Raw genomic sequence first — 13,774 nt, 5'->3', positions numbered from 1 at the left:
AAGCTAGGTGGAAAAATGACTGGGACTTAAATGTCAAGCAAGCCCCAAAACTGTCTTAACTTCATCAGTTTTCCGAGATTAATTCTGATTTTGTTTTCAACTTTTCATTAACTCAAACGGTATCCCACTATAATGAATTTGTTAAATTTGCTATTTATCCATCCCTTCTGAAAGTAAACACCTACCTGTAAAGTGTATTTTCTAACATACAAACATCGAGGCTTAACGGCCCAAAATAAATTTCCCAAATACTCTAAGCAGAAAAGGATAGAAAAATTATAAGTTCATAGAAAAATATTTAAAATAGGGGTAGACCAATGGATAAACTCCATTTATCTTATAAAGCAGGAATACTATCAACTGATTTAATAGAAAGGTATAACTAATTATTGCCAAACTTACAGCAAAGAAATTAAAAGGATACTAAAGATTCTAAATGATAGCTACATTACACATAAAGAAGTATCTGTTATTTTTATGACTTTCTTACTCATCATTTTGAAGACCAACATATCTTGGACTAGGAACAAGCATGACTCGAACATTTTCAAGCTTTCCTTTCACAATATGCATGAACTGGTCAAGATGACTGGAAGGTGGTTTTGTAGTATAAGTTAAGAAAGCATCATCAAAGTTGATGCACAGAGTTTGAGGTTGGTAATGATTTCCAAAGGCCAAACGTCCCTAAAAAAAAAAAAAAAACAGATAAAGAGATATGGCATACTATCTAGGATATTTTTTTTCCCTTAGCTGACCTAATAACAAGCATTTTCAAACAACTATTAATGATTCCATTTTAGCAGTAATACTATTTAAGTTGCTCCATTTTGGCTTCCCAGATGGTCCAGTGCTAAAGAACCCACCTGCCAATGCAGGAGAAGCAGGTTCAACTCCTGGATCGGGAAAATTCCCTGAAGGAGAAAATGGCAACCCACTCCAGTATTCTGGAGAAACACTGGAAAAATCCAATGGACAGAGGAGGACTGGCAGGCTATAGTTCCATGGGGTTGCAAAGAGTCAGACATGACTGACCACACATGCACACCAATCAATTTAGACCAGTGTTTAAAGAAATTCAAGCACCTGTGAATAAATAAACAGCCTTTAAGGTGTACACATTTATGCTAAAATGGTCTTGGTACTGAAATAGTTCTTTCACTAAACAAAAAATGTAGCCCAGAAACTAATTACTTCTTTTTCTAAGTGAAAACTGTATCCACAAAATTAAAAGGTTCTGCTGCTGCTGCTGCTAAGTCACTTCAGTCGTGTCCGACTCTGTGCGACCCCATAGACAGCAGCCCACCAGGCTCCCCCGTCCCGGGGATTCTCCAGGCAAGAACGCTGGAGTGGGTTGCCATTTCCTTCTCTGATGCATGAAAGTGAAAAGTGAAAGGGAAGTCGCTCAGTCATGTCCGACTCTTAGCTATTACCCATCAAATATTAACTATAGCAGAATTTACTTACTGTGCTAACATTGACCTTTATGACAGGAATAAGTGATCTCCATGAAGATGTGGGGTCTTGAGATTCTGTTTTTACTTTAACTCTGAAATGAAAAAACAAAAATTGACATATATGAGAAAATGAGAATAAGTACCTAAGAATACTGTTGACTTCCTCACAATACACATCATTAATATTAGCTGTACCTTTACAAATATAGCTAAAGACTATTGAATAACAAAAGGACTATCTAATGGAAAACTAATATCCCTAAAATGTCTCATAAAATGTACTCTTACCACATATCAATTTTTACATAAGAAGTTGTAACAGAAAAGAATATTTTTAGAATGACAAACTTCAATGACAAAAGTCTAAATTTTAATTTGCTGTCATTATATCTACCATTATGTCCATGACACAAAAATGTAACATTTTACAAAAGAGCAAAAATTATAATTAAAACAAAAATGATCAAGGTACATGTCATTTAGATGTTTTAAGTGCTTCAAGTACTTCTAACAGTTCAGCTGATCCTTTTCCTTCCCTACTCCCACCACTTGGTGACAAAATAATTTTCTTTTAATAAAATGAAAAAGGATAGACCAAGAGTAAAAAAAAAAAAAAAAGGAAATTCAGTTCAGTTCAGTTCAGTCAGTCGTGTCCAACTCTTTGTGACCCCATGGACCACAGCACGCCAGGCCTCCCTGTCCATCACCAACTCCTGGAGTTTACTCAAACTCATGTCCACTGAGTCAGTGATGCCATCCAACCATCTCATCCTCTGTCATCCCCTTCTCCTCCTGCCTTCAATCTTTCCTAGAATCCAGGGTCTTTTCAAATGAGTCAGCTCTTCGCATCAGGTGACCAAAGTATTGGAGTTTCAGCTTCAACATCAGTCCCTCCAATGTACACTCAGGACTGATCTCCTTTAGGATGGACTAGTTGGATCTCCTTGCAGTCCAAGGGACTCTCAAGAGTCTTCTCCAACACCACAGTTCAAAAGCATCAATTCTTCGGTGCTCAGCTTTCTTTATAGTCCAACTCTCACGTCTATACATGACTACTGGAAAAACCATAGCCTTGACTAGACGGACCTTTGTTGGCAAAGTAATGTCTCTGCTTTCGAATATGCTGTCTAGGTTGGTCATAACTTTCCTTCCAAAGAAACTGTCCATACACAAAGTACACAAAATTCAAGAAATGAAAAATTCTCAGCAATTCACTAAAGATTTCATATGAAAACTTGAGGCATGTCTCTTCAATAATTCGGTAACTCCTAAATCACACTTCTAGAGCTGTATTTGTAAGGTGGCCCTCAGTGCTTAAAACTAAATTCAAAACTAACCTCACAACCAGCCCCTAACCTCTTTCTCCAAGGTTCCTTTCGTGCATGCCAAGTCGCTTCAGTCATGTCCAACTCTCTGCAACCCTATGGACTGTAGTCGTCCAGGCTCCTCTCCAGGCAAGAATACTGGAGTGTGTTGCCATGCCCTCTCCTCCAGGTGAACTTCCCTGACCTAGGGATCCAACCCAGGTCAATGTGCATTGCAGGCAGATTGTTTACCACTCATGCCACCTGGGAAGCCAACTAAGCATGTTGTTCTTCAGTCGCTCAGTCGTGTCCAGCTGTTTGTGAGCCCATGGATCGCAGAATGTCAGGCTTCCCTGTCCTTCACTATCTGCCAGAGTTTGCTCAAACTCATATCCATTGAGTCGGTGATGCCATCCATCTCATCCTCTGTTGTCCCTTCTTCTCCTAAACATGACCACTGTTTAAATTAGAAATTTGGATTCATTGTTGACTCACTCTTCTTATTCATTCTCCACATTTCCTCCATCACTCTCTTAAGTATCCATTTGCCTAAGTGTATCTGGAATCCATCCACTTTTCTCCCTTCCTCTTTTTGACAAGCCAGTTGATGATCATCTCTACCCTGAACTGTTACAACATCTTTTATCTTGTCTCCCTGCCTCCAGTCTTATTTCCCTCCAATCATAACACAGCACTGCTGACCTCAGGTAAGGCCAGGTCATTTTTAACATTTTGAATTGATGCTTTTGAACTGTGGTGTTGGAGAAGACTCTTGCGAGTCCCTTGGACTGCAAGGAGATCCAACCAGTCCATTCTGAAGGAGATCAGCCCTGGGATTTCTTTGGAAGGAATGATGCTAAAGCTGATCCAGTACTTTGGCCACCTTGCAAAGAGTTGACTCATTGGAAAAGACTCTGATGCTGGGAGGGATTGGGGGCAGGAGGAAAAGGGGACGACAGAGGATGAGATGGTTGGATGGCATCACTGACTGGATGGACGTGAGCCTGAGTGAACTCCGGGAGTTGGTGATGGACAGGAGGCCTGGCGTGCTGCATTTCATGGGGTCACAAAGAGTCGGACACGACTGAGCAACTGAACTGAACATCATTTCTAACAGTGAATTCTGCTAACCATTTTAGTTTAATTTATCCTCACCTCAAGTAATCCACTCCAGCCTCAGTAACAACTTGTGTATGGCATATGACGTTTCTTCTCCATGACCCTGCATCTCCTTCTCTGCTTAAGTCATTTACCCTTAAGGCTTCAAACTCCTGATCTTCCTGTATGTGCCCAGAGAATTCTGTTTTGTCCCTGTTATATTTCTTGCACTAAAATTGTCTATTAAGTGTTCGAACTCCCATAGTAGGCTGTAAATTCCCTCAAGAAGTTGTCATATTCTCACTATCTTCAGTACCTAAGCTCAATGCCTGGGACATAATATGCATTACATATTTAACTGAGAAATAAAATCCTCATCATCTACTTTAAAAAAAAAAAAAAAGGTGACTTCCCTGGTGTTCCAGTAGTTAAGGGTCTCGCCTTGCAATGTAGAGGATACTGGTTCGAGCCCTCACCCAGGATGATCTCATATGCCTCAGACCAACTAAACCTGTGCACCACAACTACTGAGCCCAAGCTCTAGAGCCCATGCACCACAAATACTGACGTCTGCATGCTGTGGAACCTATGCTCTGCAACAAGAGAAGCCACTGAAATGAGAAGACCAGGCACTGCAACTAGAAAAAGCTCGCACGCAGCAATGAAGACCCAACACAGCCATACATAAATTAATCTAAAAAAAAAAAAAAACTATTTTGTGTACAAGGCTGCTTCAACATTCAAAAATCAACAGCTTAAAAGCGAAAAATCAAAGGATTATACCAAGAGACACAAAAAAATTTGACAAAATCCAATACTTACTCATGATTAAAACCTCGTGGTAAACTATGAATAGAGGGGGACTTCCTCAACTTGATAAAGAATATCTACCATAAAAACTACAGTTAACATCATACTTAATAGTGAGAAACTACAAGTTTTCCCACAAAGACTAGGTACAAAGCAAGGATGTTCCTTGTCATCACTTTTCTCCAAATTTGTACTAGAAGTGTTCTAGCTACTGCAATAAGACCAAAAAAAAAAAAAAAAGGAAAGGAAAGAAAAGGTATAAAGACTTGGAAGGAAGAAATAAGACGAAATAAGAGTATTTCCTTGCAGCTGACATAATCATCCATGTAGAAAAATTGGAAAGAAGTGACCAAAAATACTCTTAGAACTAATAAATAACTATAGCAAGGTTGCAAGAGACAAGATTAGTAATATACAAGTATCAATCACTTTCCTATATACTAGTAATGAGCAAATGGATTTTGAAATTTAAAACATATTACTATACTTTAGCACCACAGAAAATTAAATACTTAGGTGTATATTTAACAATTTTTATATAAGATCTATGTGAGGAAAACTATAAAACTCTGATGAAAGATATCAAAGAGAACTAAATAATTAGACAGACATTCTATGTTCATTGATAGGAAGACACAACACTGCCAAGATGTCAATTCTTCCCAACTTGATTTATAGATTCAATGCAATCCCTACTAAAATCTCAACAAGGTATTCTGTGAATATTGGCAAATGGATTCTAAAGTTTATTTGAAGAAGCAAAAGATCAAGAATAGCCAAGAAAATAATGAAGGAGAAAAGCAACGTTGGAGGAATGACATCAGTTGATTTCAAGACTTAACCACAAAGCTACAGAAATCAACACACTGTGGTATTGTGTGAAAAAAAATGAACAGCTCAATGAAACAGAACACAGAACCTAGAAACCAATAAAATGAAACTGTATGATTGTATATGCACCTAACTATGTATATATATTTATAGACTTGAGAGTGATAGCTGCTCAGTCATTCATGACTCTTTGCAACCCCATGGGCTGTAGCCTGCCTGGCTCCTCTGTTCATGGAATTCTCCAGGCAAGATTACTGGAGTGGGTTGCCATTTCCTTCTCCAGGGGATGTTCCCGACCCAGGGATCCTGCATTGCAGAGAGTCTTTACCATCTGAGCCACCAGGGAAGCCTACTATTAAGAGACATTTCTAAGTATAAAAACAGGTCAACTTAAAAAGTATCAGCAGATATATGCTTGACTTTATCTTATAATCTATAGACAATACATTAGAATATGTAATGAATCCATATACCTTTTCCAAAGGAATACCCAAGATAGAAGTAGCAATAAAGTTATAAATGACAGTCATCAATCAGATGAAATAAATTAGATGAAGCTTTTCTCTCTCGAAGAGATGGGGGATGGGCAAGTGGTCAGGAAGAAAATACAATGTGCTTTTAACTTTGCATGAAAAATAATGTTTAGACTTATATGTGTGTATTTAAAAGAATAAAAAACAAATTGATAGCAGTAGTTATCAACATGAGAGAAGCAGAACTGGTAAGCAGAGCAGACTGGACGGCTTTAAGCTGAGATCTAATCTTTTTTACACAGTTCTATATATTTTACATAATCTAGTCTATATTATTCTATATAATTTTTAAAGAATCTTATAATTATAAGAATAAAAATTTTAGTTAATCTACAAAGAAAGATTAGGCTATGTTTAGGTGAACAGTGTTAATAATACTCTAATAAAAGCAGATGTTTAAATGTTGGAGATTAATAAAATTCAAGTGTGACATCAACCTTTCAATTTTGGACTGGGTTCTTGTTCTTCCATTTTCTCGTGTTTTATCATCTTCTTTCTTGGGTGGAATTATTGTTGGCTCCAAACCAAACAATTCTTGAAGATGTCCATAAAGATCCGAACGATTATAGACATGAAATTCAAAGTCATTGACTGTGATGTATAATCTAGTTTCTGCTTTTGGATCTAAAGATATCAATTACCAAAAAAAAAAAGTTTTTAGTCAACTTTTTAAGAACTTTAGTTAAAAGTTTTAAGTCAAATCCTTTTCCAAAGCTAAAGTAACTCAAATGATTTATTTTAAAATAGAATTCTACGATAAAAGGGAATTACATTTTTAAAGTAATAAAACATCGACAAAGAAAAAAAGCTGATATCACTATAGTATTTCAGCTTGGCATTCCAAAACAATCTGAATTTCTACATCCCAGTTGTATAACAACAAAAAGATTTTATGCCAAGAAGAGCACAATGCCATTTACAGAGTAAAACTTTACCCCAATATAGCCATAAGTATATACTAAAATATACATAGTAAAATGTTCAAGTTATAATGCATTAAAATATCACACTAGTATTTGAACTTGTGCATATAGAAACTATGACTTTATAAATAATAGTTTGTTTTTTAAAACTACACAATGCTAAAACAAAGATTTCATGAATTGTAGGTGCAAATATTAATAATAATCTCAAACAAAAGATGTAACTGTATTAAAAGAGTCAAGCAAGACAAAATAATAATAGTTTAGCCATTACACAAAGTCAAGGACCTTTAGTTCTTCCTCAAGGGCTACAGATAATATTCTGAGCCATGTCCTCTGAACTCTTCTGCAGATACTGAAATCCCTATAAGGGGGAAGAAGTTAATTGTATGCTGTCCACTAGTACATAAACCACAGACCAGCTGGAACCAGAAGGGTGATGACGCTGACTCCCCATTACCACACCACCAACCAATGAGAAGAATGCCTGTGAGCTGATCACGCCCTGCCCTTTGAACACTATAAGACTCTCTCCAAGGTGGGACACACAGTCTTGAGGGCATTAGCCCCTCTAGCCTGGCAAAGCAATGAAATTCTCTCTCTAGACTTCATCCAAAACTCTGACTCCGAGATTTAATCCAGCACCAGTGTACAGAGGCCAAATTTCAGCAACACACATACACAGGTTCTTTGCGGGGGGTGGGGGGGGCGGGGAGGGAGTTAGGAAAACCAACACTTGATTCTCCAGGAACTAGAAAAAGACAGTAAATAAACAGTAAAAAGGATGTAAGACTGAATTCCTGTAACACTGTTTACAAATGTTATGATCTAAGGCAGTACATTAACCACCCTTAGCCTCATTGCCTTATCCTCTCTATAAAATGAGAATACCTCTACCTACCTGTAAGATGGTTATACCATAAATACTAGTTTCCTTGCATTAGCAGGTCAAATTCTTACTAATCATACTGATTTATAACAAATTTTATTCTTTTTAAATAGTCTTTCACTTCATAGTGTGATATAATAAAAACAGCTCATCTCTATTGAACAGTTGCTATGTTCTAGGCACTTTACTCATAGAATTTCATTTAATCCTCACAACAAACCTTAGCAGTCAGAGCCCAAGATTATATAACTCAGAGGAAGACTAAAATCCAGGTCTCCAAATACTGGTTCTTAAACACAAAATAAAATTACTTATTAATTTTATCAATAAATACAATGGCTATTTCAAAAGAAAAATGTTATTAATCCCTGAAAACAAAAATGTGTCAAAAGGGTCCAGGTATTTCTTTGCATTTTACAAAAAACTGATCAATAGTCATACCTTAAATGCAGTATTTAATTGTTAAATTCTGGTAACACTAGATTTCTCACTGACATTTACCTCTCCTGGAAATATTAAAAGCAGTTTTTAGGTTTCATTCATTCTGATGACACTTGGAGTCAAACAGAAAATTTTAATTAATACATAATTTAAGAAAGGTATAATCAACTGGCTCTTTTAAATCTCTCTACATTAATAATGTTCTACACTTGAAAGCAGAATCTTCTTCTCATACTTCTTGTCATCTAACATTCATACAATGAGCTTCCCAAATTCATTTGTTAATAAAGTGTTCATTGTTATTCAGTCACTAAGTTGTGTCTGACTCCTTACGACCCCAAGGACTGTTGGACACCAGGCTCCTCTGTCCTCCACTATCTCCCAGAATTTGCTCGAACTCATGTCCATTGAGTCAGTGATGCTATCTAACCATCTCATCCTCTGTCGCCCCCTTCTCTTCCTGCCCTCAATGTTTCCCAGCATCAGGGTCTTTTCCAATGAGTGGGCTGTTCGCATCAGAGCTTCAGTTTTAGCATCAGTCTGATGAATAATCAGGGTTAATTTCCTTTAGGATTGACCAGTTTGATCCCCTTACTGTCCAAGGGACTCTCAAGAGTCTTTCCAGTACCATAGTGCAAAAGAATCAATTCTTCGGCACTGAAACGTCTCTACGGTCCAACTCTCACATCTGTATATGGTTACTGGAAAAATCATGGCTTTGACTGTATGGACCTTTCTTGGCAAAGTGATGTCTCTGCTTTTTAATACATTGTCTAGGTTTGTCATAGCTTTCCTTTCAAGGAGTAAGCATCGCCCAATAGATATAAGTACAGACGTAAAAAGCTCTTAACAAGCAGTTAATTTATGAAGGAAAAAAGTAAATAAATGTTGTAGAACAGTGTAAGTCTCCTGAACAAATAGCTAATTGAGACTTATTCTCCAAAGGGAAATCAGGAAAAAGGCACTATTTAATTATGCAATTGGGACACATGTTATTTGTAGTAAAAAATCTAAGTGCTACCAAGACTCAGAATCAAGTCTATTGACCTTTCAAAAATTGTTCAGGGATTTTTATTTCCTTCATGTATTTAACAAACAAGATTTAGATGCTACATATTTAACAGTACTAGATTATACTAGGCTAAAACTTCTAAGCAACAAAATAATAGGGACATACTTTACCATCACCTTTTCACTCCTTAATAATCTAAGAATTCCTCTGGATATGAAGGATGCATGTCTAGCTAGTCAGACTAGTATGAATTTAAATACTATATCACTGTATATTAAGAGATAACTGGTCCTGCTATTTGTTTCCCAAAAGAATCCCTTAAAATTAAGTATCCTCAAAATAAAGACTTTTGACTGAAATCCTCATTAAATAGTCTTTAGTCAACAACCCATCTATAACAGATCACTAGTTCATGACTTAGGAAATATTTTACAACAAATTCTATGGTAAACAAATTAGATGTATTATTTTTTTTCTCTTTTGTAAAGAGTTACACTGGACAAGTAACAACTTTAAAACTGCTCCTGGCTTAAATTATCTCAACCAAGCTCTATGGCATAGTAGTTTTGCACTGGACACTCTTTTCTCCTAATAGAGGAGTTCTAAAACTTCCTAATGAAAATCTTGACCCTACTCACAGAAGGGACCTGTCTCCTTAGATGGCTAGTGGCCATATATCTACTCAGACACATGCCCAGTTAGGCTTTTAAATTTGCCACAAAGAAACATCAATTATCTCTATTTCCTCTTGATTAACTATCAACGCACGTGGATCTGCCCTTAATAAGCAAGAAATAATAACCAGACTGTAAGGTCATATTATTGAATATAGCCTACTATTTTAACCCATATTCTACAATATTGTACAACACTTTCTGGCCTATTCACTCCTCTATACACTATATTCTAAATGATGCCCGTTAATCATGCCAGACTAATCATGTACTTAGACCAAACTGATTATTCCTGCACTGCTGTTTGGCATTGTGTCTTTACCTTTGAAGGATGTGACTATGAGCACATTGTTAAGAATGTCATCCTTTACAACAGAGAATATATTTTAAAAGCATATGGAAGAGAAACTTCTTTGGCCATTCATCAAAGTTGTGCTCTTCATGAGCACATACATGTAAATTTTCAAATGTAGGTAAAACTATGAGCAAATAATTAGAAGTATAAAAGTATAACTGGTAAAGCCTACCAACTTTTAACATCACTGTAAAATGGAGGTTTGAAATCTTTTTTCTACTGCAAACTTCTGGCATAAAAAAAACAAGAAAGAACAATTTAGACTAAATGTTCTTCAGTATTAAGAACATAAAATATCCAAAAATCATGATAATGTTTCTGCTCTACATTATGGACAATTACAGAGAGGGCAGAAACAGAAATTTATGTTAGCATTAAGAGTGACAAAAAGAATCCGAGACATAAAGAAATGACAGGGGAGAGCCAGTCATGAAAGAACCAATATTAGAGCAATTTATATTAGACTGCATTTATGCATCTTAAATAGTGATTACATTTTGCCATATTCTTTGAAGTGAGCTAAGTTCATGTCACTCCCCTGCCCCAAAACCTTTCATGGCAGTGGCTTGCCAGTGTTCAACAACCTCCATTACATAGCTTCCATCTTATCCCCTATTATTCCTTTACCTTATATTTACCACCATATGGCGTTGTGAATTCCTAAACACACCTGTTTTCAAACCTCAATGCCATTGGTCAAACCAGTTATTCCATCTGAGCTACCCTCCCTTCCACTCCACCTATACCTGACACAATCCTATATTCACTGTCATCACCAAGCATGCTACTTAAGAGATGGAACTTTCACAACAGCTTTTCCATTCTGTGCGCGTCTGCATGTGTGCTAAGTCACTTCAGTTGTGTCCAACTCTTGGGGACCCTATGGACTGTAGTCTGCCAAGCTCCTCTGTCCAAGGGATTCTCCAGGCAAGAATACTGGAGTGAGTTGCTGTTTCCTCCTCCAGGGAATTTTCCCAACCCAAGATCGAACCCAGGTCTCTTAAATCTGCAGCATTGGCAAGCAGGTTCTTTACCACTAGCACCACCTGGGAAGCCCTCTACCATTCTGCCTCCTTGACAAATAGACAGAACTTTAAACACCATGAATTTGCTGGGACCACACCAAATGGTCCATATCAAAATTGGTAATTCTGAGGATGGTCACTGTTTTTCCTCAACACACACTCACTGTTCTCTTTTTTCTTTAATTACATTGTTTGTATGCATTTATTCCCTCAAATAATTTTGAATAATACTCTTTATTTTTTATTCCCCCTCCAGATTAGCACAATGATCAGTAGAGTGAATGTAAAATAAGTATCTGTTAAATTAGGTAAAGATTTTCATCGAAAGTTACCTCTTTCTTAAAGAACTTGGGTCAGTTATTCTTGACCCTCATTCAAGAATTTTGGTGAACAGCAAACCACTTTAAGGAGATGTTAACATTTCATGATAAAATGAAGTAATTATTTTCTTCAAAACAAAGACTGTAAACAATTTAAGACGGTATCCCCCATATCAATGAAAATTCTGAAGTGGGCAATCCCAGTAGGCCTAGTTTACAACCTGCAGTTACCTCTGGATACTTCAAATACCTTCATTCCTCCCATAAGCTGTGATAAGTGTTTATTTATACATAAGAATCTTCAAGAACCCTCTTGGGCCACATTTGACAAGGCTATTTAATAAATACCAAGGGACACTAGACTGGAAGTTAGCAGACCTGGGTTTTTGTTCTGATTTTAACAGCTATAATCAGAGGAACTTATGATTTTCCATCTGCAAAATGAGGGGGCTTTGAGGACATTAGCTGTTTCCAAATTGAATGATGGATTTCGAGAAAAATCGGTTGTTTTCTGTGTTCCTTGGAATTCTGGAGTCAAGAGCATTGGGTGGGGTGGTGTTAGGTCAAATGGGCCTCCTCAAACCACCATTTCCCTACAGCTTTATCAGTTCACATTATCATTTTAAAACACAAGGGGGAAAAAAATCTGGAATAAAACTTCTAATGCAAATATAAAATAGGGTGGGTTTGTTTGTTTTACCACAAACAAGCTATACAAATGAAGAGAACTTTTGTTTTGGCTCCACTGTAACCTTGCTTTCAAATTTTATGTTAACTAACATGTAAAAAGAAAAAAGATTAAATCAAAACAGCAAGACCTTATCACACAGACTGCAAGATTAACAGAAGCATGACATGCTGAGGAAAAATACTCTCCTAAAGAAATCTATCTCTAAGGCACAACCTAGATGCACTTTTCAAACTAAATCAAGGGTAGAAATACTGGGCATGCCCAAAATTAAGTGAATGTGTTAGAAACTAGAACTGAACTCAAAAGAACCTGGCTCTCAGGAATGAGCTTTAACCACCTCTAAAGTGTAAGATATCTTTAAGTACCACCTTTAAGACTTACAGTCAAATTTAAAAAAGAATCAAGAATATTCTCTCCACAATACCTAAGCAATGTAGGAAAGTACTTTCATATTAATAAAAAGTCAAAACTTAAAAACAAAAGATTCCCAATGCACTAACATATACCTAAAGGATATTTTATTCTCCTGTGAGAATGCTTACAGTAACTACTAAGAAATGAGGTAAAAAGGTTGGTTTAACAACCAAAATTCCAAAATCATAGACTGAGAAGACAGGTAATGACACAGAGCCATTCTCAATCACAGACGAGAGACTGCAAAAAGCCTATTCCAAAGGTCCACAGAACACTTTTATCATAAGAAGTCACTGAGCTTCTGTTCAAAACTATCTAATATACAACCCTAATTTTTAGAAACTTTTTTCCAGAAATGAAATTTGCCCATTATTCTTTCTAATAATTCAGGTTTCATGAACTCTGCAGATGTCAAATTCTAACCCATTAATGCCAACATTTTCAAGGTAGAGTACATTATGTTTTATATAGGAGGGATGAAAGATATGTGGGAGCAAGGCAATGATAGTTAAAAAAAAAAGACTAAACAACAGTGAAACAATAGGGAAATCTAAAAATAATTTAGGGTAGCTCAAACTTTTGCTAAGTTTTAAAACTTTCAGAACTTTACTCTATTTTCCCATAGAAAAAACAGTATACATCATGATGAGATTCTTAGGGGAGCTCACACACACACAACCCAACACTTAGTTGGAAAGTTCCAAAATTATACAGAACAACCACCACCATTTCAGAACCTCACTGGGGAGCCTGAAACACAGGTCCTCACACCTAAGAAAAGGTGGAGGGGTTTCATTCTCTTTTGACCCTACACTCCCAGGTGGCACTTAAATTCTCCTTAAAAGCAGTTATCAAAAAGTATGGTCCAGGGACCTCTGGGGGGATCCTGAGACCCTTTCTTGGGGAACACAAAGTCAAAATTATTTTGATAATATTATTATACTAAGATATTTGACTTTTTAAGAGTCATTTTCATGAGTGGACAATGGGGTTTTTTAAA

At 36.6% G+C, this 13,774-nt stretch overlaps 1 protein-coding gene across 1 annotated transcript in view; it reads right to left on the bottom strand.

Moving 5' to 3' along the window:
• The window catches only part of LOC113888646 (transmembrane protein KIAA1109-like), a 39,159-nt gene extending 32,493 nt beyond the window's left edge, over positions 1-6,666 (bottom strand). The window contains exons 1-3 of the mRNA XM_027535685.1: positions 6,468-6,666; positions 1,465-1,546; positions 491-684 (exon numbers count right to left, since the gene is read on the bottom strand). Of these exons, the coding sequence (XP_027391486.1) occupies positions 491-573 (83 nt within the window). The 5' untranslated portion in view covers positions 574-684; positions 1,465-1,546; positions 6,468-6,666. The remainder of the gene's footprint in view (positions 1-490; positions 685-1,464; positions 1,547-6,467) is intronic.
• Between the last annotated feature and the right edge of the window lie 7,108 nt (positions 6,667-13,774).

This window comes from Bos indicus x Bos taurus, unplaced genomic scaffold, assembly GCF_003369695.1.
Source record: "Bos indicus x Bos taurus breed Angus x Brahman F1 hybrid unplaced genomic scaffold, Bos_hybrid_MaternalHap_v2.0 tig00000554_arrow_arrow_obj, whole genome shotgun sequence".
Classification (NCBI taxonomy): domain Eukaryota; kingdom Metazoa; phylum Chordata; class Mammalia; order Artiodactyla; family Bovidae; genus Bos; species Bos indicus x Bos taurus.
The sequence above is the reverse complement of the archived record's forward strand: the minus strand, read 5'-3'. Positions and strand labels throughout refer to the sequence as shown.